This window comes from Cimex lectularius, unplaced genomic scaffold (assembly GCF_000648675.2).
Source record: "Cimex lectularius strain Harlan isolate CLEC.00 unplaced genomic scaffold, Clec_2.1 scaffold281, whole genome shotgun sequence".
Lineage (NCBI taxonomy): Eukaryota > Metazoa > Arthropoda > Insecta > Hemiptera > Cimicidae > Cimex > Cimex lectularius.
Genome location: NW_019392843.1, coordinates 206,834 through 233,759, shown reverse-complemented (window position 1 = coordinate 233,759; position 26,926 = coordinate 206,834). Strand labels below are relative to the sequence as shown.

At 34.4% G+C, this 26,926-nt stretch overlaps 4 protein-coding genes across 5 annotated transcripts; 2 read left to right on the top strand and 2 right to left on the bottom strand.

Annotated features, from left to right (window-relative positions):
* The first annotated feature begins 565 nt into the window (after window positions 1–565).
* On the top strand, window positions 566–2,603 carry LOC106667898 (trafficking protein particle complex subunit 12). The gene has a single exon (XM_014396151.2). It carries the CDS (start codon window positions 764–766, stop codon window positions 2,519–2,521), a length of 1,758 nt encoding a protein of 585 aa, XP_014251637.1. The 5' UTR covers window positions 566–763; the 3' UTR covers window positions 2,522–2,603.
* Window positions 2,604–2,768: 165 nt separating this feature from the next.
* LOC106667901 (replication protein A 32 kDa subunit-B) lies at window positions 2,769–11,179 on the bottom strand. The gene is made up of 8 exons (XM_014396159.2): window positions 10,882–11,179; window positions 8,297–8,373; window positions 8,117–8,215; window positions 6,070–6,183; window positions 5,807–6,001; window positions 3,177–3,299; window positions 3,011–3,090; window positions 2,769–2,953 (listed from the first exon to the last, which is right to left on the bottom strand). The coding sequence occupies exons 1-8, from the start codon at window positions 10,898–10,900 to the stop codon at window positions 2,866–2,868; spliced, it is 795 nt and encodes a 264-aa protein (XP_014251645.1). The 5' UTR covers window positions 10,901–11,179; the 3' UTR covers window positions 2,769–2,865.
* Window positions 11,180–11,203: 24 nt separating this feature from the next.
* LOC106667902 (N-acetylserotonin O-methyltransferase-like protein) lies at window positions 11,204–16,564 on the top strand. Of its 2 annotated transcripts, none has more exons than XM_014396161.1 (5): window positions 11,204–11,453; window positions 13,959–14,200; window positions 14,258–14,404; window positions 14,475–14,641; window positions 16,263–16,564. In XM_014396161.1, the coding sequence occupies exons 1-5, from the start codon at window positions 11,364–11,366 to the stop codon at window positions 16,313–16,315; spliced, it is 699 nt and encodes a 232-aa protein (XP_014251647.1). In that variant the 5' UTR covers window positions 11,204–11,363; the 3' UTR covers window positions 16,316–16,564. The 2 variants fall into 2 exon arrangements, with proteins under 2 accessions (XP_014251647.1, XP_014251646.1); XM_014396160.1 differs by lacking the exon at window positions 16,263–16,564 and adding an exon at window positions 14,738–15,023 and having other exon boundaries at window positions 11,205–11,453.
* Window positions 16,565–17,127: 563 nt separating this feature from the next.
* LOC106667899 (serine protease snake-like) lies at window positions 17,128–21,615 on the bottom strand. The gene is made up of 6 exons (XM_014396153.2): window positions 21,238–21,615; window positions 19,891–20,376; window positions 19,673–19,830; window positions 19,268–19,374; window positions 18,936–19,192; window positions 17,128–17,713 (listed from the first exon to the last, which is right to left on the bottom strand). Exons 1-6 carry the CDS (start codon window positions 21,302–21,304, stop codon window positions 17,379–17,381), a joined length of 1,410 nt encoding a protein of 469 aa, XP_014251639.1. The 5' UTR covers window positions 21,305–21,615; the 3' UTR covers window positions 17,128–17,378.
* Between the last annotated feature and the right edge of the window lie 5,311 nt (window positions 21,616–26,926).

The window sequence follows — 26,926 nt, the reverse complement described above, 5'->3', positions numbered from 1 at the left end:
GATCATCTTCAGGGCCTGGGATTTACAAACATTGTTTAAATTTAAAAAATACATGTAGGATGTGTCAAAAGTGAATTTATACAATGCAAAAATATGTATTTTTTTATATTCAACCAAAGTATTTCTACTCACGCAAGAATAGCACACGCAGAAAACTAACCCTTTGAGTGAATAGAAATACTTTGGTTGAATATAAAAAAAATATATTTTTTGCATTGTATAAATTCACTTTTTTCCACAACCTACATGTATTTGCTAAATTTAAACAATGCTTGTAAATCCAAGGCCCTGAAGATGATCTCAATAAAGATCGAAACGTTGGCACGATAAAGAAAATATTTTTCTGAAACCTACATCACACCAGACCGCATCTCACAGTTTCTGAATAATCCTCTACTAACGGTTACTAATCACCACACATTTTTTAGATACTTTTGCTGAGGTTTACTGCAAAGTACTACACATGAATTCTGAATAAAAGTAATTGATAGTGTTTTGAAATTTACTTTGATTTAGTATATATTCCATTTATTATTATTTTTTTAAATTAATATACTTTAGTTAGAATTGGAAAGAAATATTATTTTGGAAAAAGATCAGGTCTTTGAAAAATCTTCGGTTTCCAACACATCCACGTGGATATTTGTGAGACTAAGTTTGCCAAGAATGTTGTAGAGGAAGAGGTTGCAATTATGAATTTATGATAACGGGTCCGTTTGATTTCGCCGTTTATCCCTAGCGAGAAAAGGGGAATTACCATATTATGGAACAAGAAACTTCGCAAGATCTGGGAAAATACTTTGGCGATGCACCCGAGGGGGAAACTTTTTTCGACCAGCTTTCTTCGACTGGAAATCTAGATATGATGACAAACGTGCAATCCAGCCCGCAGCAAGAGTTATTCAGCAACAGCAGGAGACCTGACCCTCTCTCCGACAAAATCGGTAAATTAGAATTGTCAGAAAAAGAACCTGAGCCGTCAGTATGTAAAATATTCTCGGAAACGCCCACCGTCGATAGCAGTGATAAGAATTTCTTTGACATATTAAGCCCTAGTCATATAGATTCTCCAGACGGGGATCCGTCCCTCATCGGTTCTTCTTTGATAAATTTCGACACGAACAACGAAGGTCCTTACCCATCTCCACTGCAAGGGTTCGAAGAATCTTTCGACGTTTTGACCGGCCCGGAGACATACAGGACGAAAGAGGCTTGGATCCCTTCGGAAGTTACAAGAAAAGCACTTATCGTAGCTGCGACGTCCTCACCGGGTTCGTATCACCCTGACAAGCAGCTGCTGACGATGCCCAGTGTCCTCTTAAGAGAAGAGCTCGTGTGTGAATTGACTCAGCTTATCCGACAAGTATTCGGTGACGAAGAAGCGAGCAAAAGGAACATACAGACCGTCAACGATGTGCCGCAGGATGAGAAAGGTCTAAGGGAATTGATACAAAATCATTGCTTTAGAGCTGCTGTCAACTTAACCAGCAAATTGCTTTCGTCACGCGGTCAAGGTTTGAATAGGCAGAACCAGCCAACAAAACACACTCCTTATTCTATTCAGCTCTGGTTCACTCGATTCTGCCTTTTGGTAAAACTGCATTATTTTAAAATTGCTTTTGATGAGTCAAATGTGTGGTGGAACTTGGATAGACCAGATCTCTACTACCAATTTTACCCTGAGCTGTATGGTGGCAAATTAGGGACTATGGTGCCTTTTCAGATGAGGTTACTAATCGCCACGATTCCGGCTTATGTGTCACAATACTCCATGGCGTTAGACAGACTTTATTTTGTTTTGGCCGCTGTGAAACAAATGTTAAGCAATCTGGAAGCGGGCAAGACCGAAGAGGGCAGTCTGATCGAACTGAGTCAAAAAGAAAGGGAAATAGCCGAAAAAGTATGGCGCTCCAGAGAAGCGAGAGTACAACACGCAATAATTAATGTAGCTTTAATGTCAAAACATTACATCCTCGCTATCGAGGTCTTACAACTTGTAATTAAAAAAAACAGTTCGAGAAATCAAAAAAGGGCATTGCATTCAGCTCTAGGTAGGATATTCCTCCAATTAGGCGATTTGAAAAACGCTGAAAAATGCTTCGCTGAAGCCAAACAGTTAAAGCGACAACAGCAAGGCACCCTCAGCGCTGACACAGCCGATTTGAGGGAACTCGTTGACAAAGGGCTTTTCTTCGTGGCCGAGATGAATCATAGCCAGGCTTTTGAATGTTTTCAAAAAGCTTTAATGCTAGACCCTTATAACATAATGGTTGTAAACAATATGGCATTCTGCCTCTTGTACATGGGAAAACTGAAAAAAGCAGTCGAGATCCTTGTATCGGTGATCAAATCTAATCCGACAGCGGCTCTCCACGAAGCTCTCCTGCTCAACGTCTGTACTCTCTTCGAACTGGAAAGTTCCAATATTACACAAAAGCAGGCGCTACTTAAAGAAATTGCTAAATATAAAGGAGATGGACTTAAATTAGACTGTTTAAAAGCAATTATGAAACAGCGATGAATACGTTTTATAATGTTTTGAAACCAATTTTTTTTGTTATGCCTAAAAATTTGTTATATGTATTTAAATTTGTACATAATTGTAATAAGTATCTAATAAATTATTTTAGAATAACATAATCTAAAATCAATTTTTTCTTAATTTTTTTTGCAAATGAATTCCCATATTTGCCAAGAGACCTTTCATATTGCTTAAATTTGTTCATACAATAGGAAGTAAAACAGTATAGTTAAAAAAAAAGTTTATGAACGATTATAACCGCTGTATTTATGTACATAGTGATGAGGCGGGACACATAACTGAAAATATGCAAAACTTTGGGTAGATTTGTTTTTGAATATCCATCAACATGCGCTTTCAGTTGATTTAAAATGGTTATCATCGATCGTGGTGAAAATGTGTCCTTCATTTACCAAATAATCCAAAGCGGCTCTAAAGAGAGAAAAAAAAATTAAAATGGTGAACAAATCAATTGACAAGATGGTTTACCTAATTTGATTAACTGGCATTTTAACAGTCATGATTGTTCTAATTTCATCGATATTAATGCCACTGTCACTTGTGGCTCTCTGAAAAATAAAATTATAATGTTAACAAACGGTTTTCTTATAAATACCTAGTGAAAAAAAAAAAACAAAAAAACTTCAATGATTACCATGATAGCTTCATATACTTTTCTGTATTTGACATCAATACTGCCTAATGTTGATGATTCATTTCTACCATTGGTGTCCCCGTAGGATGCCACCATGTCCTGCTTTAGGTCGGACTTTTCAGGCTGGAAATAAAATTAATTGAAATTAAACTTAATTGCTTGAAATACAAAACAGAGACCTTATTTAATATAAATATAGGGGTATGTGCATAAGTTTTTTCAGTTTTTAGAAAAACAGTCCCATTTTCAAAATGTAAATGCATTTTATTTTTAATCTAGAACAATTTCCTTAGTTTTCTATAACATATTGCCGTTCTGGTGGCAGAAATATCCACTTTTGTAAAAGCCTGATGACCAAGACAAGAAGAAATATGTAAGTCTGATTTTCAGTGTATTTACTCAAAAATTCCCATGCTTTAAGTGGTTGTCTAGAGAGTGGGACAGGTAAAGTCAGAATAGGCAAGGTTTGGAGGCGTAAGAGTGCTTGTTAGTTTTTTCTTTCTATCGGACAACAGAGCTACAATAAAAAAGGTTTTCTGCCAGACCGTACCTTCGAGTATCGTCAATCCCTGGCTTAGTTTTGAATTAGTAGCCAAGGAGATTATACGTGTGTATAATGTTGAAGAATAAAAGGGAAAAATCTATTGGCATACTATTTATACAAGAAAAAAACAAAAAGAAATAGAAAAACGTAAAACGTTAAGCCTTTCATTTTCTTTTTGAGAAGTTGGAAGAAGATGAAATAAAATTTTACAGATTATTTGGAAATCATCAGATGCGATCTGGTGTGACGTAGGTTTTGGAAAAACATTTTCTTTATTGTGCCAATGTTTCAATATTTATTGAGATCATCTTCAGGGCCTGGGATTGCTTAAATTTTACAAATACAGGTAGGATGTGAAAAATAAAAGAAAGAAAGAATTTATGCAATGCTAGAAATTCTTCCCTCCCCACAAACTGTATTGATGTTACGTGCGATTTGGGCCGCATTTCAGCCGTTTAAATTCTTACAAATAAATTTTACGAAAATATAGTTAGGACATATTTAATTTTGCAGGTCCTCACTCTTATAAAATTCAATTTAAACCAAAATATTTTGAATAAAACATAACGTTAAAAGTATTTATTGTAATCCATAAATTTGATGTATGGATTTAGCTTTGTTTATATGACAAGTACCTGTGAAAATAAAAATTTTCAAAACCTGCATTAATTTTGTACCAACTCAATACAGTGATACCTTGAGATAGAAGTGCTCCAATATAAGAGTTTTTTTGAGATATGAGCCATCAATAAGTCACAATTTTGTGTTGTTATTTGAGATACAAGCCTGCTATGGTGATGTCAGAACAGTTAGGTCACGCTAATTTCCAGTGTTTATTCGAAGCAATTTAATTTGTACTATTTACAAGCAAATCAGCTATGGCAAAGCTATTTATTTCATTAAATTCTCCTTTACAAGTGAAGTTTGTATGTACAGTAACCCTTAATATTCGCAAGTGTTGGTTCCAGAAAACTGCCGTGAATGTTAAATCCACAAATGTTGAGTCTATTTTCCTATGCTATAAGGAGAGTTACATTCCATGACACCAAAAATTGAGATACAATTTAGAACTAAAAAACCAAAACAAAAAACAGTTTATTCAAAATAAACATAATAGAAGACATGTTTGAACATGTTAATTGTTTTCATTGTTTGTACTTTTTGATATGCAAGGAAAGCAATAACTATTAATAGTTCGCTGTTTCACCGAATAATTAATTTTTTAAATATTTCCACACAAGGATTTGAATCGGCCACGAAAACCTTTTTAAAATTAAAACTTCGATTTAAAGATGGTCGAAATCAATTGCTTGTTTAATATGTTGGTCCCTCAAGGTTAAAATTTCCCTGAGCGGTTTTGAAGAAAAGCTTTGGCCTGCAGAGCAAATGCAACACGTCAAAAAATTTTATTCTTTCACCAAGGTTCAGGTTGGTTTTTGTCCATTTTGGAGGAGGAGACATTTTGTGACACAACTTAAACAGAAGAATAAAACAAACTGAGAAGAATGAAGGAACAGTACATATGAAGAAAGCAGGCAAAAATTTCTGAGAATCAATTTGAGCCTCCAATCCATTTTTTAAAGCATCATTTTTTTTTTTTTCAGGTCGTCGGTGGCCACAATGGTTTAGGCGTTGACACAGCCCTCATCACTGTAAGGTAAAGGTCCCGGGTATATATAACCTCTGCTGTTGCGAACCCTCGTTTAAAAAAAAATAAAGAAAAAAAAAACACCATCATTTTCGATACGAAAATAAAATCATTTATGCATGGAACTGTTTTTTTCCATGAATAAAGAAGAGACCCGCAAATGTAAAAACTTTCCGCGTTAAGAGATTACTGGTTTGGTTTATTTTGTTTATATACAATAATTGTTCATATACTATCATAAAACTTTTTTTTGGAGGATGAATAAATTAATCTCATTTCAATTAATTTCAATGGTGAAAATTGATTTGAAATACAAATATACTGACTTTTGACTTACAAGTCCGACCATGGAACAAATTAAACTCGTATCTCAAAGTACCTCTGTACTATAACGAAGTATGCATGAAAATACTGAAGAACCAAACAAAACGAACTTACAATGTTCGCTGGGATCTGCTCGGCTTTAAGTGACATATGAATAACTGCCAGGTAATGTTCAAGGATTTCATTGAAATTTGTCACTGGATATATGTTGAAAACCATGATATGCTTGACTTCAGACTGTGTCCTTATAATGCCGGTCAATACACAGTAAGTGTTTTCGACAACAGGCACTGGATAAGAGTTTTCTTCCTAAAAGAAGAAGAAAAAAAAACACATCAATAATTAAATAAATACTCAAGATTAACTAATTTACTCACAGAGTCATTTTCGAGATATGATATTCCTACAATTGACCCAGTCGCATCTTCGACTGTGTAGCTTACTTTGATAGAAGACACATCGATCCCTTTAACTATGCCGACTATTCTCACCTACAAAATGTACAGAAGGAGAAGAGAAAGTATTTTATTACATAATAAGACAATAAGAATATTATGATAAGACAAGCCTTAATCAGAGGAGAAAATTTATATATAATACAAAGGAATTAATTACATCGCCCCCACCCTTAAGAAAAGTGACACAACTCAACAAAAGAAAATTTTACAGTAGAGACAGTTGGAAGTTTACTATTTTTGACTTATGTATTAAGTACACGCCTTTACGATTGTTGGTGATAAAAACTGCCATGATCCATCAATATTGTCTTTTGTTTGTCCAAGACTTAAGCAAAAATTTTAAATCCCTAAAAAGCTACCCCTGACTGCTGGAAGAAGGGGCTATCCTTAATTGGCAGCAACGCTCCGTACCTTGGTAGTTCGCTGAAACCTATTCCTCTACGTTGACTCCCGTCCACGTTGAAGCAAGACGCGATATGAAGAAAGATAGATTAAATTAAACTAAATTAAATTAATGAGATATACATACATTGGACGATAAAGTTAATTTAATTTACATAAGTTAAACAATAAAGTGACCTGGCCAGGGTCAATAGATTAAAGAGAATAGTGACAGACTTATTACAGGAAATTAATCAAAAAACTTTAAAACTACAAAAAACTTGGTTTTAAATGTTTTTCACTAATTATTTACAATAAATCAATTATTGAACTAAAGGTTTTACATTAAAACATCATTGAAACTATAAAATTATATATAAGTTAAAAGACATTGTTTAAAAAAGAAAAAAAAAATGCCTTGAAGAAAAAGCAAATTCAGTTGTTCCTGCCAAACTTTTGATCTATTTTAAGGGCATCATCAAGGTCTATAATAATTGCACATTATGAAAAACATATTTGTACAATTGTTTTTCACAACATGAAATTAATATAGGCACTGAAGATGACCTTCAAATAAGTCGAAAGCTTGGCAGTAACAATTAAATTTGCTTTTTTCTTCAAGACCTTGGTCCAGAGTGTTCGTGAGTGAAGAACTGGTCAATATTTCTAAAATTGAAAACTAAAATAATACTAAAATTAGTACTACTTGGCTCTGGCGATAAAAAGAAAAACGCAGCATAAAAACCAGGAATGCTGTTATATTTAATTAAGGACATTCCAATCTCCTTTTTTCGCATAAAATATAATTGTGGTAATTCAGTATTTACAATATTTTGATTTTCTGTAACATTTTCGACCTGCAACTTTGAAGATGAGCTTCATGCTTCCCAGATTTGTTAGTGAAATCTGAAGAGCCAGAATTATCATCATTATAGGTCATAATTTTCTTCTCATTACCTGTTATTAAAGTGGAACAAAAAGGTCCAATATCCAACTAGCCCTAAAGTAGTTGCCAAAGAGGTTGAATTTGAAAACTGACAGACTTCATTACCATTATTGATGGCAGTTGCCTTCTTGTTGGTTTTCAAAAAAATTAGAATGTAAAAGTAAAGTAAAAGTAATTTTTACTAATATTTAAAATACATATGTATAAATTATATATAATTTGCTAATAAATTCTATATCATGAACTATTAAAAAGATGTGTCGGTTATTAGTAAGTTATAAATTACTGTGACAAACTAAAATGTGTCTCAGAATAGCGTAAAATCCTTCACTAAACAAGAAGAAACTGACCAAACTCGAAAAGTGCCGCTTTTCCTGATAAATACTCACATTGATGCTTTAAAGCTTGTAAAAAGAACTAAAATATCCCATGTTTCGTGAATGGAGACAGTGCGTTCCCACCAATTCAAAAGTGACACATGGTGCTGCATAGAAGCCAAGAGTCCACCTACAGTTGTGACATTTTTCCTGTATCATTACATACCCGAATACTTCAGAAAACTAAATAATCCGGTTTTTAGAATTTTTCGGCTTGTGTCACTTTTCTTGTGGGTGTGCAATATATCACAATAATAATTACCATTTGGACATCAATTTCTTTTATCGTTAAGCCTTCTCCTTGTGAGTCTAAAACCTGTTTGATAGTAACTGGCGCTATTGCACGAGGTTTGTTCGAACTCTGTGGAAACATCGAATTAAATCAGAAAGATTTTTCTACAGATTTAAAGATAGGTGTAGATGAATTAGATCTTTGTTTTACCTTTGCTTGTTGAGAAGCTGGGCTTTGAAACATGTTCGTCGTATTATCGAATCCCCCTCCTCCATTGGTATTGAAATCTAAAAGATAAAATATTTGCAATTTATCATCAAGGCTAAAACATTGACCAACTACAATATTATGTTATGGCACGCCTGACAGAAGAAACCAACGAGGATAGGTAAACCAAAATGCTAGGAATGACCAATTTTTTGAGTAGATACAAAATTTGCCTTATCACACAGTAGATTTTATATATAGTAAAAGCTGTCATTAGATTTATTTATTACCAATAATTAAAGCACAATTATAGTTTTCCAAGGTTTTGTATATTTTTCAGGCTCTGATAATGTTAATAAAATAAATATAAACATTATCAGCGACTGTAAAAGAAATGAAAGCTTCACAAAGTAAAATGGCCCTCCAATTGAATCTTTAAAAACAAATAAAAATAAAACATTTAATAAAAACAAAATAAATGGTGAGAAGTGAATCAAGATGATAAATATATTCAGATAAAAAGTCGATAAAACAACCCTCATAAATACAAAAGCAGAAAAACTGACAAACTTTACATCTGATTAGTTGATGATACAACTTTGTCAGGCATACTGGACTGGTTTTAATTATATAATCATTTTTAAGATTTGGTTAACGCAATAAGGCCTCTTTCAGACGAAGAGAGTTTGAAGGATTCAACTAAATTGCCTGCCATGTGAATTTTTCTAGGCGGGTTTCACACCAGGCAATTTGTGGAATCAACTTCTCTTCCCAATGACTATGGGAGCCAGTATGATGTTTGAACCCGAGGAAGCCTGGAACACTTCCTTCTTTCTTTTTTTTTCTGCAAGAAGAAAAGCCAAAAACCCAGACGAAGAAAAGTGTTGCTTTGCAACCGAACTGCAAAGTTGTAATTGCACTTTCTAGAGGACTGTGGTACCCGAGAGGTCAGCGTGTTAGACTATCGGCTCGTGGGTTCAATTCCCACCAACACCTCTGGTCCTTTTTTTCATGCAACTCTTCCCCCCACCTACCTATGATGAAATAATCAACAGAACTGTACACCTGCTAATATGCAAGCTCATAAAAATTCTATGGTGAATTGTGTTAACACAACTGGGCAACTGGAGTGAAAAATGAATGCAGAGTTGTCTTTTGTGTTGAGTCAGTGGGGATGACGAATGGACAGCTTGAGTTCAGGAAATTCTGAATTATTTGCTATCAGGTTATACGTTCCTTGTCACCTACCTATCCAACTAGCTGCCCCATCTGAAAAAGGCTTAAGTAAAACACCAGGAGGAGAGAATTGGTAGCACACATCCCCATCTCCAGAGACCGAAAGTGAGCCTACTAGAATGGGAATTCCAAGACATACATCTGAACAGTTTTTAAGCTGGTTTACATTGCGTGAAAAAATCATTTGTGCAACAAAACGCGAGAATCACTTACGAAAAGCTGTCTCTCGCTTTAAATTCTTATGTTGAAATTCTAAAAGAAATTAATTATTCAACGAAACGGCAAACAATTAATAGTTATTTCTTCCCTTACATATCAAAAAATACAAACAATGAAAACAATATGTTCAAACACTGTTATATCTTCTATTGCGTTTATTTTGAATAAGCTTTTTTTTAGTTCTGAACTGTATCTGTCTTTGGTGTCATGGAACTTAATCCTCCTTACAGCATAGGAAAATAGACTCAACACGCGTGGATTTAACATTCATGGCAGTTTTCTGGAACCGAACACCTGTGTACAATGTAACTTTAGAAGTGATCCAACCACTGAAACCAGGCTTAATAATCAAGATCCTTTGATCCTTTAAGTATTGAATGTACCGGTATGCACTGAGATCATAACGGGGGATAAAATAGCTCTTAAAGGGCGCAGCATAATACACACAAAAATGTCAACATAATGTTTGTTTTCATAGTGATATCCCTTTCCCCCTAATTAGGAACGAACTGGCGAATTTATACAACTTTTATTTTCTACATACTATAAGTATCTAATTTTAAATACTCGAATAAGAGCAGTCCGCCCTGGAATTTGTTCTGTGAAAGGGGTCCGCTGGTTAAAAAGTTTGGGAAACGCACCTAAAGACCACCTCCAGATACCACCCGTATTGCCTGATTGAGCACTTTTGGATACCATTCGGAAGGCAGCTTAACAAACAAAAACCACTTAAAAGAAGAGATTTTACAGGAGTGGAGTAAAACATCCCTGGGCGTGACAAAACAACAAACACTAGTTCTACCAATGAAAAACCATTTAATTAGGGATGGACCTACAGATTACTGAGATAAACCTAGCATAAGCGTCAGTAAATAAACGTATGAAAAATGTGTTTTTTTGCTTGAACTTATATGGTGTTTATTGTCGATTAAAGTTGTAATTGCAAGACATTGTGTTGTCAATCAACTTAGTAGAAGTTTTTCGGAGACTTTATTTATTTATAGAGAGTTTATTTCAAATTCAAGTGAACACAATAAATTCAATATATTGTATTTATTTAAGTTGTATTCTTAAAGTCTGAGGTTAGAAGTGCTTTGTTACAGATATAATATAGAAACCTGTTGATGCCTCACCGTTGTCATCGTTCCACATTTTGTCCTAATCAATAAACTTCCTTAAAATATGTCGAAAAGGGCCAAATGATAAATTTAAACGTTTAAAAAGATCCTTTGGAACAACCGAACTTGATTATACGGACTTGCTAAGGATGGACGAAATGCTCGCTTGCCCGCGCAATGTGGGAAACCAGACAAAGCGGCGGGGGAAAAAATAAAACGGAATGGAATTTCAACTGAAGTATTCTTTATAAAAATATTAAACTGTTGAATAAAACATTAGATAAAAATTCAAACAGATTTATTTTGGAAAGAGAGAAACCTTGGAGAAAAAGAAAAAAATCCCGGCAAAGCCACATGGCCAACGAATCTGACATCAGTTATCCTTATCAGATGTTTGACATTAGAGCCGACTACTTGGATAATTTTGAAATTCCCTGGAAAATTTCGTCAGTGTTCATTTGAAAAAATTAAACCTTAAATTTCGCCCTTGTAAAAAAATGTTGGAGCCAATAAAGCATTCGCTTGAATTCAAGAGGATAGTCCTGGCCAGCGTTTCGGCTCGGAGGAGTGAAATCCTTAGAAGTGTAGTAAGTTTTTTTTTTTCCAAATAATATCGAACTTGTTACACTAGTTATTGTCTTGAAGTCGTGTAGGCTTGTAAGAATTCTCGCCTTAATAGAGCTAATACTGTTTACACATTTTTCAATATAAATTTAATACACTGATGGACAAATTTAACACACTTCTCAATTTATTTAGATGAAAATTAAATAATCTTTCTGCATACTTACTTTCTTCGCAGACAGGATAAACAGTAAATTATACTTTGTTTACTTTTGCACTGATTAATCCCATTTGCACAAAAAGTAGCATGCCCTTCCATTCTGTTATGCCTAAAGATTGCTTTCAGTTAATCTTTTTTCTTCATTGATTTCATTTGATATTATTCGTAATCTTAAACCTTTTTCATTGGCTCCAGTCGGACATTTGGGTATGAAAGCGTCAGGGTCATAACATTATTAGAGGAAAGATACTGCCAGTGTGAAGTCGAGAGAGTGTAAATCACTCTATAATAGGAAGGGTTCTTCAGCATTCAGAAAAACAGGGCTAAGGTTAGGACAGGAACGACCTAGGTCTATGGATGAGAGAGACAATAGATTCATCCGTCATCAGGATGTATGAAAAATCAACATTACGGAAATGTGTGGTGTTTAGTGACCGTTATTTAATGATTATTTGGAGATCGTGAGATGCGGTCTGGTACTTAGGTTTATAAAAACATTTTCTTTATCATTATTCATTATTGTGTGTCATGGGCACTCTCAACACGACACACAATAATGACTCATCTACACAGAAAACAAACACTTTGAGCCCTGAAGATCTCAATAAAGATTGAAACATTGGCACGATATAGAAAATGTTTTTCTAAACCTACTTCACACCAGACCGCATCTCACGATCTCCAAATAATCATTACAGGATATGAAATAATAAATCTGATAAGACAAGTGGTTCGATTTCCTCCAGGACTGTAAGAAGAAGGCTCAATGAAAATAACTTCACTCTAGGCACCCGTTTTGTGGCTCTTCTTACCACAGTTCGTTGCCGATTGGCCAAGGAAAGTTCAATGAGGACACCTATTGGTCCTGAACCCTTTTCTGGCGTACCAAACTGCCAAAAATCTGGATCCATTAGACAGTGGATTAATAAAAAGTCCTTTGCCCAATAGGAATGTAGCTTGGGACAGAGATATGCGAAAATTTTTATCAAACCACCATTGCCGAAATTAATGGCAGAACTGCTAAATTTAGGACGTGCTAGGACTAGAATAAAAGTTGGACTGCTAGTTGGGCACTGTAGATCCGGGGGCATATGTATAGCCTCGGAGTGGCAGAAACAAGCTTGTGCAGATCTTGCCAAGAAGAAACAGCGGAACACATCATCTGTTGGTGCGAAGGCCTATGTAGGCAGAGATACCAAATACTAAGAGAGGAAAAGCCAGGGCCTGAAGGACAAAAGACCAATCCTGGTGATGGTGTACAGATCGTAAAGAGGCTGGCTCCTATCTAATGTAATCTACCACAGTTGAGAAAATATCCAGGCTTTAATTGGAGGTTGGAAGATTGAAGAAATTCTTTATAGATGAGGTGGGAGTTGGCCTCAAATTTTCAGATGAGCATAATTTCATACGGAGATGCTCAGGAGAAAAGTTCGCCCAATGGTGTATGGTTCCTCAGGTGGCATTTCACGGTGGGTCATTGATGTTCTGGAGTGACTTTCCTTGGATGCTCGCACTGAATTAGTTGTACGAGGGAGATCTCTAACTTCAGAGAGGTTCTTACAAGTTCAAAGAACTTGTCATATGCCCCTACATCGATGAGAGATTCTTGCTAAAGGGGATAATATTATGTCCAAATAGAGCACGTATAGTGGATGATTACCTGAATGAGGTTGGAATTGAGTGTTCGATATGGCCAGCTCAAAGTCCAGGTTTGAACACAATTGAACACATTTGGTACCAACTGAAGCAATGAGTACGACAGCGAAACCCAGGTCCTAACAGCCTAGAAGTGTTGGAAACGGCTGTTCTTGATGAATGGGAAAGAATTCCTCAGGATTTTATCAGAAATTTTTTCCTAGGAATGGAAAAGGCTGAATTTCAATTTCACAAGGCTGAACTTTGATGTCTATTTTAAGAAAGTCATTTAGATATATTGAAAACAATATTGGACCAAGACTGTTCCCTCAGGGACTCATGCACTGGCCAACTACATGTTTCCCTCTATTGAAATTTTCCATTTCCAGTCAAAACAAAACTTGATCCACAGATTTAACTGGTTGGAATCCATATTGATTTTTGTCAATCAAATAATTCACATTTAAATAATTTCATCAACCTTCTTTAAAGTATTTTTCTGACATTTTGGATAGTGACAATTGTCAGTGTCATTTGTGCCTAAAGGGAGTATTAAAAATTGTTTAAATAACCCCTTATTTGCAATTGATTTGTATTAAAAATATTTAAAGCCCCTTTTTTTACTTTCTACTTGACAATGTTCAATATTAATAAGACTTTATTTATTTTCTAGGGTCTTAGGTTTGAAATAATGCCATCGTTATTCCCTGAAAATCTAGATCCGAAAAATTACCCAAATTTAGCAGAGTACGCAGTAGAAACTGCATATCGCAAAGTGCTTGACGTCGCAGATAGAATGAAAGAAGATTTAAACCAACCCGATATAATAATCGGTGCTGATACAGTGGTCACCTTGGATGGGAAAGTTTATGGGAAGCCTAAAGATTCAAAAACTGCTCAGCAATATTTGGAAGAGTACGTTCATTTTTAAATTTCATTAACTCAATTTTCATTTGATTATTTTTTTTCCAGTCTGAGTGGAAGACAGCATGTTGTACATACTGGTGTTGTCATCAAAACACCAACAGCTACTGTTAAATTTCACGAAACGGCTCAAGTAACAATGGCATTCCTTACAGATGAAATAATTAGTGGTTACGTGAGAACTAGAGAACCACTGTAATTATTTTAAAAAAATGTCTTTTTCAAAAATAAAAACAAGTTTAAGAAATTATAAACATAATTATAGGGATAAAGCTGGCGGCTATGGAATTCAAGGAATCGGAGGTTCTTTAATTGAGAAGATTAATGGGGATTATTACACAGTTCTTGGTCTACCTCTTCATAGCTTCTGTAAACATCTTCTTTGGATTTTTGATGACCGTAAGAAGAAGATGGAACTCGAAATGAGTCTGGGTAACTATTATATTAGTTGTATCAAGCTTGTAGTGAAGTTTTTAGCCAAACAGCTTCATAGACAGCTTGTATTCATTGGTTTATGTACAATTCCAGGCTCTGCGACTGCAGAAGAGGTTGCACAAAAGTTTCAAGCTAAAGTTTCTACAAGAGTTAAAAATTTCAAAACAGTGTATGATAAACAATCAGAGCTGTGGCAAATTCATGATAACATGACCGTTTCAAACTCTTAGAACACTTTCAGGCGTGAAAACCCTTAAATTAGAAAGTGAAAAAAACAAAATAAGGGGACCTATAATATTGTGGAAGAAAAAGAAATTGAACTGTACTTAGGAAAGCGTACAACGAATCTATCGGTCAATAAAGGAATTGATTATTTGGATTTTCATTTTTATTTAAGTTTTAGTCTTAAATGCTTTTGCTTTAATATAATCGCTAATCTAAAGACAAGGTAATTTAATTTTCCATTGTCTACACAGAAATACAGAATGGTTATCTAACAAGGGGATGAACAGGTTGGTGTGTCATGGATTTGGACCAAACTTTTTTTTGGTGCTTCTACGCTTCGAAATATTGCAAACATATCCACCACTTCTTGTGAATAGGTCTAGATGAATCTAGTTTCGTCAAAAAAAAATTGAAATTTTCTGTTTTTTAATATTTTTATTTTGCCGTTCTACTTACTCAAATCAACTATGTGAATAATCATTTTACAGATTTTGTTTATAGATTGCAATAAAAAATATAGTAAAAGGTATCAGAGTTTATCAATAACCAAAAAATTTCTAAAAATCAAATATTTTTCAAATAAACTAGGTTATAATTTTTTTTCAGGAAACTAATATGAAATTTCATTATAGCACCTTTAGAGACCCCTAAATGTAAACTTTTGTTTGAATTTAAATTTATCAATTTTTTAACCCCTAAAATTTGTTTGATTTTTAAGAAGTCCTCAGAATATCTGATTGAAACAGTTGTAATTCAGGAATGGCAAAGGATTTTAACATCAAACATACCATTTAAAAGAAGATAAACATAGTTTTTTAACGATGTATCTATCCTTAAAATATTAAAAATATAAGAAAATATATAAAATAAGCAAATATTTTTATCAGATACTAACCTCCTTTTTTAAATGGAAATAATATTCTGATTTTAATGTTTCATACAGTTACAAAATGCACTTGAAAATTTGTTTAAAACAAATTATCAACCATGAATATCGGCCTTCTAGGCATTGAGAAAAATGATGTTAGAGCTTGCACTAGGCTTGTCAGTGTAATGCTATAGAAACACTTATTTGGAGAAAGTTTATTCGAAGATTAGAAGAAGTTAGGGCTTTCTTGGTCATGGTGGTGTCCCAGGTGTTGAATCTTTTTGAATTGTGTTGTTGATTAAGCCTTTTGATGATGTTTTTCAGGTCTTTGATTTCTTCATCTAGTTATTTTTTCCTTAAAAGGTTTTGCTGCAATTTTAAAGTTTCCATTGATAAAATTATGGTACAAGATTCAGTTTACTGGTTGTGTTAAAAAGGGGATCCCTTGTTTTCTGCTTTGAGCAGATGAGCATGATCAGTGTTTAATTCTGCTAGTGCATGAATGATTTTTATTTTATTTTTCAGGACTGCAATGTTATCAAGAATATCCGGTTGTCGACCAGGACTGTAAGGAGTAGGTATCAGAGACAAGAAAGTGAAAATTAACTTTTCATAATATTGGTGTAAAGCATCAGAAATCAAGCAGGAGCATCCCGAGCTTCGGTTTTTTTATCGAGATCACCAATCAAGTTCATCACTTCAATGAAGTAATTGATTTCAATGATCTGAAAATAGGTTTTAGTTATTTAAAATGTGATATACATGGGTTAAGATAGTACAAAACTGGAAATAAACAATTCTATAAAATACAGACACTGTAAATTGAATGTTATATTTTATTAAAAAATACAGTCTATAAAAAAAAGTTTCTTTCCTACACCATTATTCCTCTTAATTTTTACTAATTTCGTGGTCCGCTTGACCAATTAATATATTATAATTAATTAAGGTTTTTAGTTGAGATAAAAAAGTCAATGGCACGAGCGGGATTTGAACCCACGATCTCCAGCTTGATACGCCGCTGTTCTACCACTTGAGCTATCGTGACCTCGATCCACTCGGACACCAACTTCCCATCTCAACCGCATCTAAATGCTGAGACATAATTGTTTTATAGTTCCACTGCAAGAGAATAGCATATTGAATTTTTCTTACAATTTTCCTATTTATAAGGAGTAAAACCAGTAACAGTGGATTGAAAGGAGTACTTTGAAAGTCAAGTTAGATCTACAATCTCTTGGAATTATTGGATCTTGAATGGTACTTCTAAGAAAATTTTTTCTTTGGAGGGATGTAGAAATTAACACAACTAAGCAGCACTAATGAATTATCAAAATTACAGGTTCATCACCCAGCAGAACACAAATATAAATCTCACAAAGTAATATTATGTAGGTAAGTCTTTTTTTAAAATAAAATGTAGTTATAATTTTTTCTTATTTAATCTATAACATACATTACATATATTTGTCAAATATTAAGTTATAAATATAGTTTACAAGTAGAAAAGATGGTTAAGGTGAAATTTTTTAAAATGTATTTACAAATCGGTATAAAATACATAAAACATCTACAATATTTGAAAACACAGTACAAACATACATATTAAAATTATATACAACTTATATATTTTTAGAGAAATCACAGCCAAACGATATTTTCGATCCAATGAACGTAGCTGCTCACTTTAGTGTAGACCCCGGGCGTGCCCATTCCGCAAGATTTGCCGAAGGAAGTCACGCCGATAATTTTCATAAGACATTCGCCCCTGTTTGTGTACAACTGAAGTGGTCCTCCCGAATCGCCTTGGCACGTATCGCCGTAACTCGATTCTGGCCCGGCAGCACACATCATAGTGGGTGTAATGCCATGCTGGAGCCTCTCGGTTTTGGCGTCGGATTTGTAATATTCATTGCATTTATCGTTGTCAAGAATTTCCAAGGCGACCTTAAGCAAATCCATACTCGATTCTCGACCTTTAGACAGAACAGATTATTTTACAATGTGAGAAACATAAGGACTAATTATTTTTGCTTGCCTAAGAAGAATGTTCATTATAATTAAACAGCTTAATTTAATCTCAAGTTTCATTTGATTATCATCATTATTATTATTAATTTTTTTTTTTTTTTTTTTTCAGTCTGAGCGGAAGACACCATGTTGTACATACTGGTATTGTCATCAAAACACCAACAGGTATTGCTAAATTTCATGAAACGGCTCAAGTAACAATGGCATTCCTTACAGATGAAATAATTAGTGGTTATGTGAGAACTAGAGAACCACTGTAATTATTAAAAAAAAAAATTTAAATGAAATAAAAAAAGAATTTAATACTGAATATTTCCACCTATGGCCTGAATCACATCTGTTAAACTCCTTTGCATTCCTGGGAAAAGATTTCTAGTAATCCTGATGAATTTTTTCCCATTAAACAAGAACTGCCATTTCGAACTCTTCTAGGGCTTTAGGACTACCTCAAATCAGTTCTATAAACCTTGACTATTCGAAAACAAGATTTTAGTCAAATCTTCTCAGAACAATTGATGTGATTCTTGCTGTTCTAGACCAGTGGCAGGCCTTCTCGCATGTAATTCAACTTCTGAAAGTCTTCGCCTTACAGTGCATAAACTCATGTTAACATTTCTGACTTGTTGAAGTCATTGCTTGATCTTAACAGTGGTAGAATGTCAATTACAAAGTACATCGAAACAATAAAACGATCATTCCTCTGAGAAGTGACACGATGGTGATCTGATCCAAGCCTTTTTGAGTAACTGGCAGTATTTTGGTAGCAGTGGAAGACCCCTCGGGCAGTTGCTCTGGGAACGTTAAGCACCCTGGCCACTTATCCTTGAGTTCTTTCATCTTACAAATGCTATCATTCTAGCCTAATCTGTATAATTTAAAACCATTATTCAAACTTGAAACAATCTTGGTACAAATTTGAAACTTAAAAATACTGTTCAACTAAAAAAAAATCAAACCACCTGAACGTTAGAAAAAAGCATTACAGAAAAACCAACAAAGAAGAGATTGACTATTCGAAGATTTATTTACAAAATCCAATTGTAAACACAAGTGGGAAATTTTATGTGTGTTTTATTTACTTCTAATCTTTAAAATAGGCCAAATATTATAAGATGATCAATGGAGGGTTGTCTAAGAGATAATTAAAAATATTAAGTAGTAACTCACCAAAACCAGTTTTCCCCCAGCCTGTAGCGATTGCTAGCCTTCCAATAAATTGGTTTTTTAAATTGGGGGCGGGTAAGCAGGCTGGCATTAATTTGATCGTCATCGTCAATTTTGTACTGATTTTCAACAAAGCAATGTCATGGTAGCAGGATGTGGGTTTATAATCTGGATGAGGGATTACATCTGCAATTGGAGCTTCGATACCATTATCGGAATAAAGTTCTGCTGATCCAAAATAAGCGACAATTGGTGGGCCCCTAAAAATGGAGCAAATTGTTTATAAATTTTGTATACTAATCAAAACACATTTCATAAAAATAGTTGAATTTTACCATCTTGTATTTGTGCAATGTGCAGCTGTTAAAACAAAGTCCTCACTTATTAATGACCCACCACATAAATAGTCGATGAAATCATTCTTGTCAAATCCAACGGCAACCTTTAACACAATAGTTTATTCACTAATTTCGTGGTCCGCTTGACCAATTAATATATTACAATTAATTAAGGTTTTTAGTTGAGATAAAAAAGACAATGGCATGAGCGGGATTCGAACCCACGACCTTCGGCTAGATACGCCGCCTGCTGCTCTACCACCTGAGCTATCGTGACCTCGATCCACTCGGAAACCAACTTCCCATCTCAACCGCACCTTTTGAATTTTGCCTCCTTTTTGCCATTTTTGAATATTTTATGTAGTATATTTATAAAGAAAATTTTATTAATTTAAGTCGTACCATATGAGGATAGTTTCTAATATATGCCCTACTCCCTCCAACGACGAGTGGTTGAAATCGAGGTGGACAAATATCTTTCTCGTCAGCTTTAATCGGCCATGGGAAGTGAGGTAGCTCTTTTGTCAAGTTCTTAGCCAATTGCGTGTATTTCTGACAATCTGTATGAAAAAAGTAGTGGTTATTATCAATAAAGAAAAAACTCTATTGAATATACTTACAATAGGAACTCTTGCCATTGTAGACTGTTGTTTGATCTGAAACTTCAATTTTCTTTGTGTCTTTTTCCTTTGATTTTGATGGTATCGCCTTTGTTGTCATCATCCTATTTGTGTTGAACACAAAATATCTTTCGATTTGTTCATCAATTTTTGGTTTTTTGATGTCTTCATTGTAAGCAGAGTAATCGTCATCAGGAAATACAAGGATGTCATCATTTGTTGGATCTTTTGCAATTGGTTTTTGTGTAATGGGTTTCTTAGTTGGGATGCTGGGTTGTGCGGCAATTTCTCTCGAATACGGTGAAGGTCGGTTGAAAGGTTTCTGTGTAAAAAACTTTGGGACTTCTCGTAAAGGGAGATAAATATTTGACTTGTACTTCTTGCAGCATATCCGACCGGATGGGCAGCCCTTCTCGGCTATTATTTGGTGTTCAAGGCAGTTTTGGGGCCAGACACATCTAAGCGTTCGATATGCGTCAATGCAATCTGAAACATTCGAGTCAAGCTAAAAAATCTAAAAATAAAAATAGCCTTAGTGTCTGTAAAAATGGCAGATATTCCAAAATATTTTAGTTCTTGATTCTGATATATTTTTTTTTAATTAGTCTGAAAAAGTTTTTGAATCATTTACATCCTGAGAATATTTTATTTGAATAGAATTCATACATAATTTTACTAACTTGAGTGATACTATAATCAAAGATGGAACAAAACTTTGACTAAGTAATCAGGGATTTAATTGATTGTATTATTAATGCAAGAATGATAAAATAGGAAAATTACTGAGCTATTTAATGACTCGGAGAAGGACTTCAGGTTATAATTAAATCAAATAAAAAATATAAAAACTTCTTGGACATTTTGGAATCTGACCAACCTTGGCTATCTTTTCTCAGGTTTCACTACTTTCAAGGAGCTTATGGACTCACCTTATAATTATTTTTACATCTTTGGCCTGGAAAACTATAAAATAATGAAACTTGAGAATGGATGGCCAAGGTTGGTCAGATTTCAAGCACAGATTGACTACTAAATAAAAAAAAAAATGGCATATTCAGAAAAATAAATCCGATTGTCAAATGATAAAAATTTGTTTTGTTTCGATGAATATTATATTAGCTCGTTTAGCGACAGATTAACTACATTTTTCTTAACTGATAAATTACTCTACGAATTCTTATTCCTAGAAAAATTCTTGTTTTTTCAGGGTAGCAACCTTTAAAAATAAATATTGCCATTCTATAAAAATCCATATTAATCATATTTTTTCTGGCGTTGAGATAAGTCAAATTTATTTTTAAAAAATTCAAAATTTCAGAAAATTTTAAGGGCTTGTTACAGACTTACCCAAAGGTGGAAAGTCTTCACCCACGACAAATTTGATCAACAACGTTAGCAAACTCACCGACTTCATATTGAAATGGACAACGACCTGCTGCCCGTATTTGACGATTGTCGTCCTTTATAGTTTAAAACTAGCCCTTTCACGTTATTCATACTCGGGTAATTCCCGGACCGCAATTTATGTCTGAGCCGGGATTAAAATCAACTGCAGGGATATTTTTTTCCTGTCATTCACTCTTTTAAGACTGATCGCTAATCCCTTTGTATGTTTGTAAATGTTTCCGACTTGTTTCGATATTAACGACACGTTCTATTTATTTTTAATGCGAATCTTCTTCGATGCTTTTAAGTATTAAAACTTTTTAAAAATTATTAATTTACAACTTCATCAATTTATGCAATAAGTAAGATGCATGAAAAAAGCCACTCGGTAACATGCCCTTTATTTGCGGTGTTGGTCGCGAGGCCAGCGACTCCTCAACCTCCCAGGGGGATTGGCGCGGAGGGTAAGAGGGAAAAGGTCACGAGGGAGTTGGAATGAAGAGATAATTTGGATTGGTATAGGGATTTTGCTAGGTCAGTGATATAAGCAATTTGTAGGTCTGAATTGTTACTAACAAAGAAAAGATCATCGGTGATCGTGCCGAGGAGTTTTGTCTGGAGAGATTGGAATCCTGTAGGTTAGTTTTTTATTCATCCACAGTTCCAGTCCTAAGTCATATAGGACTGCTGGAAGAGTTGTGTAACGTATTTTTTGTTGTTGTGACTAATCTTGAACATATGTCTAGTAAGTTTTTAGTGTCTTGTACCTGTAGTTCACTTCTATCATTTTAAGTTGCGTATGTTCAATGTCAAGCTTTTGCGTATGTACACTCCTAAGTATTTGAGCGTCTGCCGCAGAATCAGACTCGGATATACGTAGTTTGTATTTGAGAGTAAACGCGGTTCTAAGATCTAAGGAAGTCTTGGAGGGCTCGTACTGCTAGGGCAGGAAGGAATTGCTAAAGGAAAGGGTGAGTGTGTTAGAGATGACGGGAGTCTGCCGTGTTATGAGAAAAAGTAACGGACTTAGGAGGCTCCCTTGAGGAACACCAGAGGTTCGGTAGCTAAAGGCGGGTCCAGACGGGTGTAACGTGTAATGCAAGATTACGTGTAATTTAGAGTGAACAGTGTGGACGGCAAACGAACTCAACGCGAATCATGTAACGCGAATCTTGAAGAGGGGGCTGTTCCACTCAGTTGCTCCGAACATGGTATAAACCAATAAGTTCAAGCGACTGTTCGTCACTCTACATCATGAACGTCCACACTACACAACTGCCACGAACGCCGTCCAAACGAGAACTGCGAGCGCCTTTGTGTTCGCACAAAAAACCGACACCCCGATGGATCCGGTCGAACGGTTGGGCGTGCGTTACATGTAATGCTCGTAGTAGCGTCCACACAAAGAATTCGCCTTGCATTACGCGTTACGTTACGTGTTACATTACACTCGTCTGGACCCGGCTTATGTGGAAGAAATTATAAAATTGGATTTTTGGATGAGATAGTATGAGAATAGAAGGATTTGAGGTTAAGCAGTATGCCAGAGCCAATCGAAAGATCAAAGTACTCCAGGGCAGAACTGCTTATGTTGTGAAGACGTCAAGACGATGAGTTTTGTAGATTATGGAGTGGTTATTACAGATATTTTAAAACTCAACTAAATTTTAACGGGAGGAAGTTTAATATACTAACAAGATGAAGAAAACCCACTCCGTTTTGTTAAATTGATTTGTTCTTATAAATTTTTTTTAATGGATTTGGACAGCTAGTGTTAAGTTTTTGATAGCGCAGAAAGCTTAATGTTGCTGAAAAAAGACTCATAAATGATCGAAAATATGTGTTGAATGCCTTTCTAAGTTAGTGAATCTTGCGTGTCTAAATCCTTTTCTTTATTTTTTGTCTCATTTAGTTTCAACCTTTACATAATGTTACAATGAGATAATCAAAACTTGACTATTTATGTTCTCTTGTCTGATTCTTTCTGCTAAGAGAAGAAATTATGCATTAAGATTCAAGTTACTACTCAATAGTCATCGAAACTTACGTAAAATTACATTTCATAAACTTTTATTTAAAATAAATAAATAAAATATAATAAACAAAAGATTATTCGGAGATCGTGAGATGCGGTCTGGTGTGACGTAGGTTTTAGAAAAACATTTTCTTTATCGTGCCAACGTTTCTATCTTTATTGAGATCATCGTCAGGGCTCAGTGTTTTTTTTCTGCGTAATTGTGCCATTGTTGTGTGTCGTGTTGAGAGTGCACTCTCACAAGAATGACACAATTATGCAGAAAACAAACACTTTGAGTGAGTAGAAATACTTTGATTGAATATAAAAAACTTTTTTTTGCATTGATTAAATTCATTTATTTTCTTTCCACATCCTACATGTATTTGTTAAATTTAAACAATGTTTGTAAATCCCAGGCCCTGAAGATGATGTCAATAAAGATCGAAACGTTGGCACGATAAAGAAAATGTTTTTCTAAAACCTACGTCACACCAGATCGCATCTCACGATCTCCGAATAATCATCGACTAACTGTCACTAATCATCACACATAATAAACAAAATAAAATAAAATAAAATAAAATAAGAATGCCCAAAGAAAAGTTTTTACTTTATTTATTTAGAAATCGTGAGATGCGGTCTGGTGTGATGTAGGTTTCAGAAAAACATTTTCTCTATCGTGCCAACGTTTCGATCTTTATTGAGATCATCTTCAGAGCCTGGGATTTACAAACATTGTTTACATATAACAATTACATTTTGGATTTGGAAAAGTGAATTTATACAATGCAAAATATATTTTTTATATATTCAATCAAAGTATTTCTACTCACTCGTGATAAAGAAAATGTTTTTCTGAAACCTACATCACACCAAACCGCATCTCATGATTTCTAAATAAATATCGATTAACGGTCACTAATCACCACACAAAAATGTTTACCTTCTTCTGAGGCTATTGGGAAAGATGTATAAAAGGTTGGTCAGATTCCAAGCACAGATGCTACTATATCCACAATATGACAAATTTTGAAAAAGCAATCATACAAAAGTGCTGAAAAGTGGCTCTTAAAAAAATCCCATGACCGTAAGTTACGTATGGCCAAAAGAGGTTCAAACAAGCGGCTTACTGAAAGGGAGGTGTTATGCATTTTTAAACTTGTTCCAGATGTCAGGGCTATTAACTCAAGACTTTATACTCGACAGCTGGATACAATATTTAGAGTTTTAAAAGCAACCGGACTAAAATACAAATACGCACCTGCACGTCTCGTTTGACACAGTCAACCTTCTTATAGCCTTGATGTCTAATAATCTGACCGTACCCTTTTCTGGCCAATAGTACATTTTTCGGATAGAAATGAAAATTTGAGTATGCCATGAAGATGTAGAAATCTGGACAGCCATATGTGATTGCCGTCAATGATGCAGTCTCTTCGTAATGACGATAATAACGCGAAAAGAAATAAATAAAGAGGAACGCCGGAAAGTGCTAAACTAATTTTAGAGGTTTGGACATAAAGAAGAATCAATTCCACAATAGATCTTTTAGGTAGCAGTGGAAGAAAGGGAGGAATCTGTTAGAAAAATAACATTTTTTAAGGATTAACTTCTGTTAATAGTAACTAAAGAAGGATGAAAGGTTTAAGGAAGGAGTCTTGAAAGTTTTCCAATTTATTTCTGGTGCAAAAAGGCTTATCTTGTAATATTCAGATTTAGAAATACAACATGAACAAACTGGTTTGAAATCAAAGTTCTAAAAAGTTTATCTCCCTCACCCTCACCCTCTGTCTCTTTCTCTCTCTCTTTTTCTTTTTACCTTCTCTCCCTTTTTCATAATGAGACTACTTAATGAAGTCGCTCTAGATAAAAATCGACAAATATTCCTGCAGAGATAGAGGCGATCCAGTTTAACCAGCGATCTGAGGACTACATCCTCCCACTCGGCGTTCTCTATTTTCTCAGTTTGATGGTAGATTAGACATTTTAAAATACTATTTTAGATAGTGTGTATTAGAATTTGTTAATAAAACTATACAGTTTGTATGCAGGGTATGGTTTAAGGGGGTAGCGTTGGATTGTTTGACGAACAGTTGATTTTTTTCCCATTAATGTTTTTAAAAACCGTTTTTACTCCATGGATTTCAAACTGGATACGAATTGAATCTCTTATTAAGGAGAGAGAGTTTACTTTCAGTTAAAAATTTCACCAATTTCAGCTATTTTTCACGGTCATTTAGTTGTTCAAATAGAGGCCAAAATGCGGCTATCATTCGGTACCATTTTGTCAAAATTTATTCGAGCTATTACAACCAATATCTTTTTGTTTTATTTTTGTTAGTACATTACTAATTCGTAGTGAAGGGTTTGTAAAAATATCATAACGTTAATTTATAGGAACGATCAAAAGTTAGGACAAAATGTTACAATTTATTTTTATGCAAGATCAACATTTCTTCTCTCCTGGGTGTATTTTCAAAAAAGTCTTGCTACTATCTATTCCTCCTCAACAAAATAAAAATAAATTAATTAATTAAAAAAATACATATATCACATCTTATTAAAATGATGATGAGTTTTTGAGAAAATTGTACCGAAAAGTGAGAAAGTACGACTTTTCAGGAAAAGCGATCGAGCTCCAATAAATTTTCTTAAACTCCACTTCTATTAGATGGATTTCAATTTCGAAACGCATTTCTTTTTCAGGCGAGTTTTTACTTTTTATTTAAGCATCAGGGTCTAAAAATTTGTTTAGTACTTCAGCAATTTTTGTAGATCATTTAGTTGTTCAAACAGAAGTCAAAAAGTGACCATTTTTCGGTACTATATTGACAAAATGTATTTGACGGGGCGTCGGTGGCCGCAACAGTTTAGGCGTTGACACGGCGTTCATCATTGTAAGGTAAAGGTCCCGGGTTCGAATCCAGCGGCCCTGCATTCGAACCCGACATACTTACAAATGTGATTTATTTCAAAAACACCGGCACACTGAGGGTTTATATGACCTCTGCTGTTGCGAACTCTCGTAAAAAAAGAAGAAAAAAGAAAAAATCTATTTGTCCAATTACAACAATTTTTTAAACTTTATTTGTATACTACTAATTCGTAGCAAAGTGGTTTCAAAAATATTGAAATATTAATTTGTAAGAAAAATCTTAAACTTGTGACAAAATGTTACAGTTTATTTTTATACAACACCAATATTTCTCCTCCCCTGGGTGTACTTTCAAATTCTAGCTATTATTGACGTCTGTCTGTTATTCTCAACAAAATATAAAAAAATCATCTTATTAATACGATAACGATTTTTAAGAAAATTGTACCGAAAAGTGAGAAAATTTAAGACGAAGCGATTTTCTTATCGAGCTCCTATAACTTTTCGGATTTTTTTGATCTCCACTTCTACTCGATGTATTTGAATTTCTAAACGCATTTTATGGGGGGGGGGGGTTTACTTTCTAGTTAAGCATCATGGTCTAAAAATTTGTTTAGTACTTCAGCAATTTTTGTAGGTCATTTAATTCTTCAAAGAGAGGCCAAAAAATAACTATTTTTTGGTATCATTTTGTCCAAATCTATTTGGCCTATTACAACCAATCTGTTTTCGTTTTATTTTTGTTGGTACACTACTAA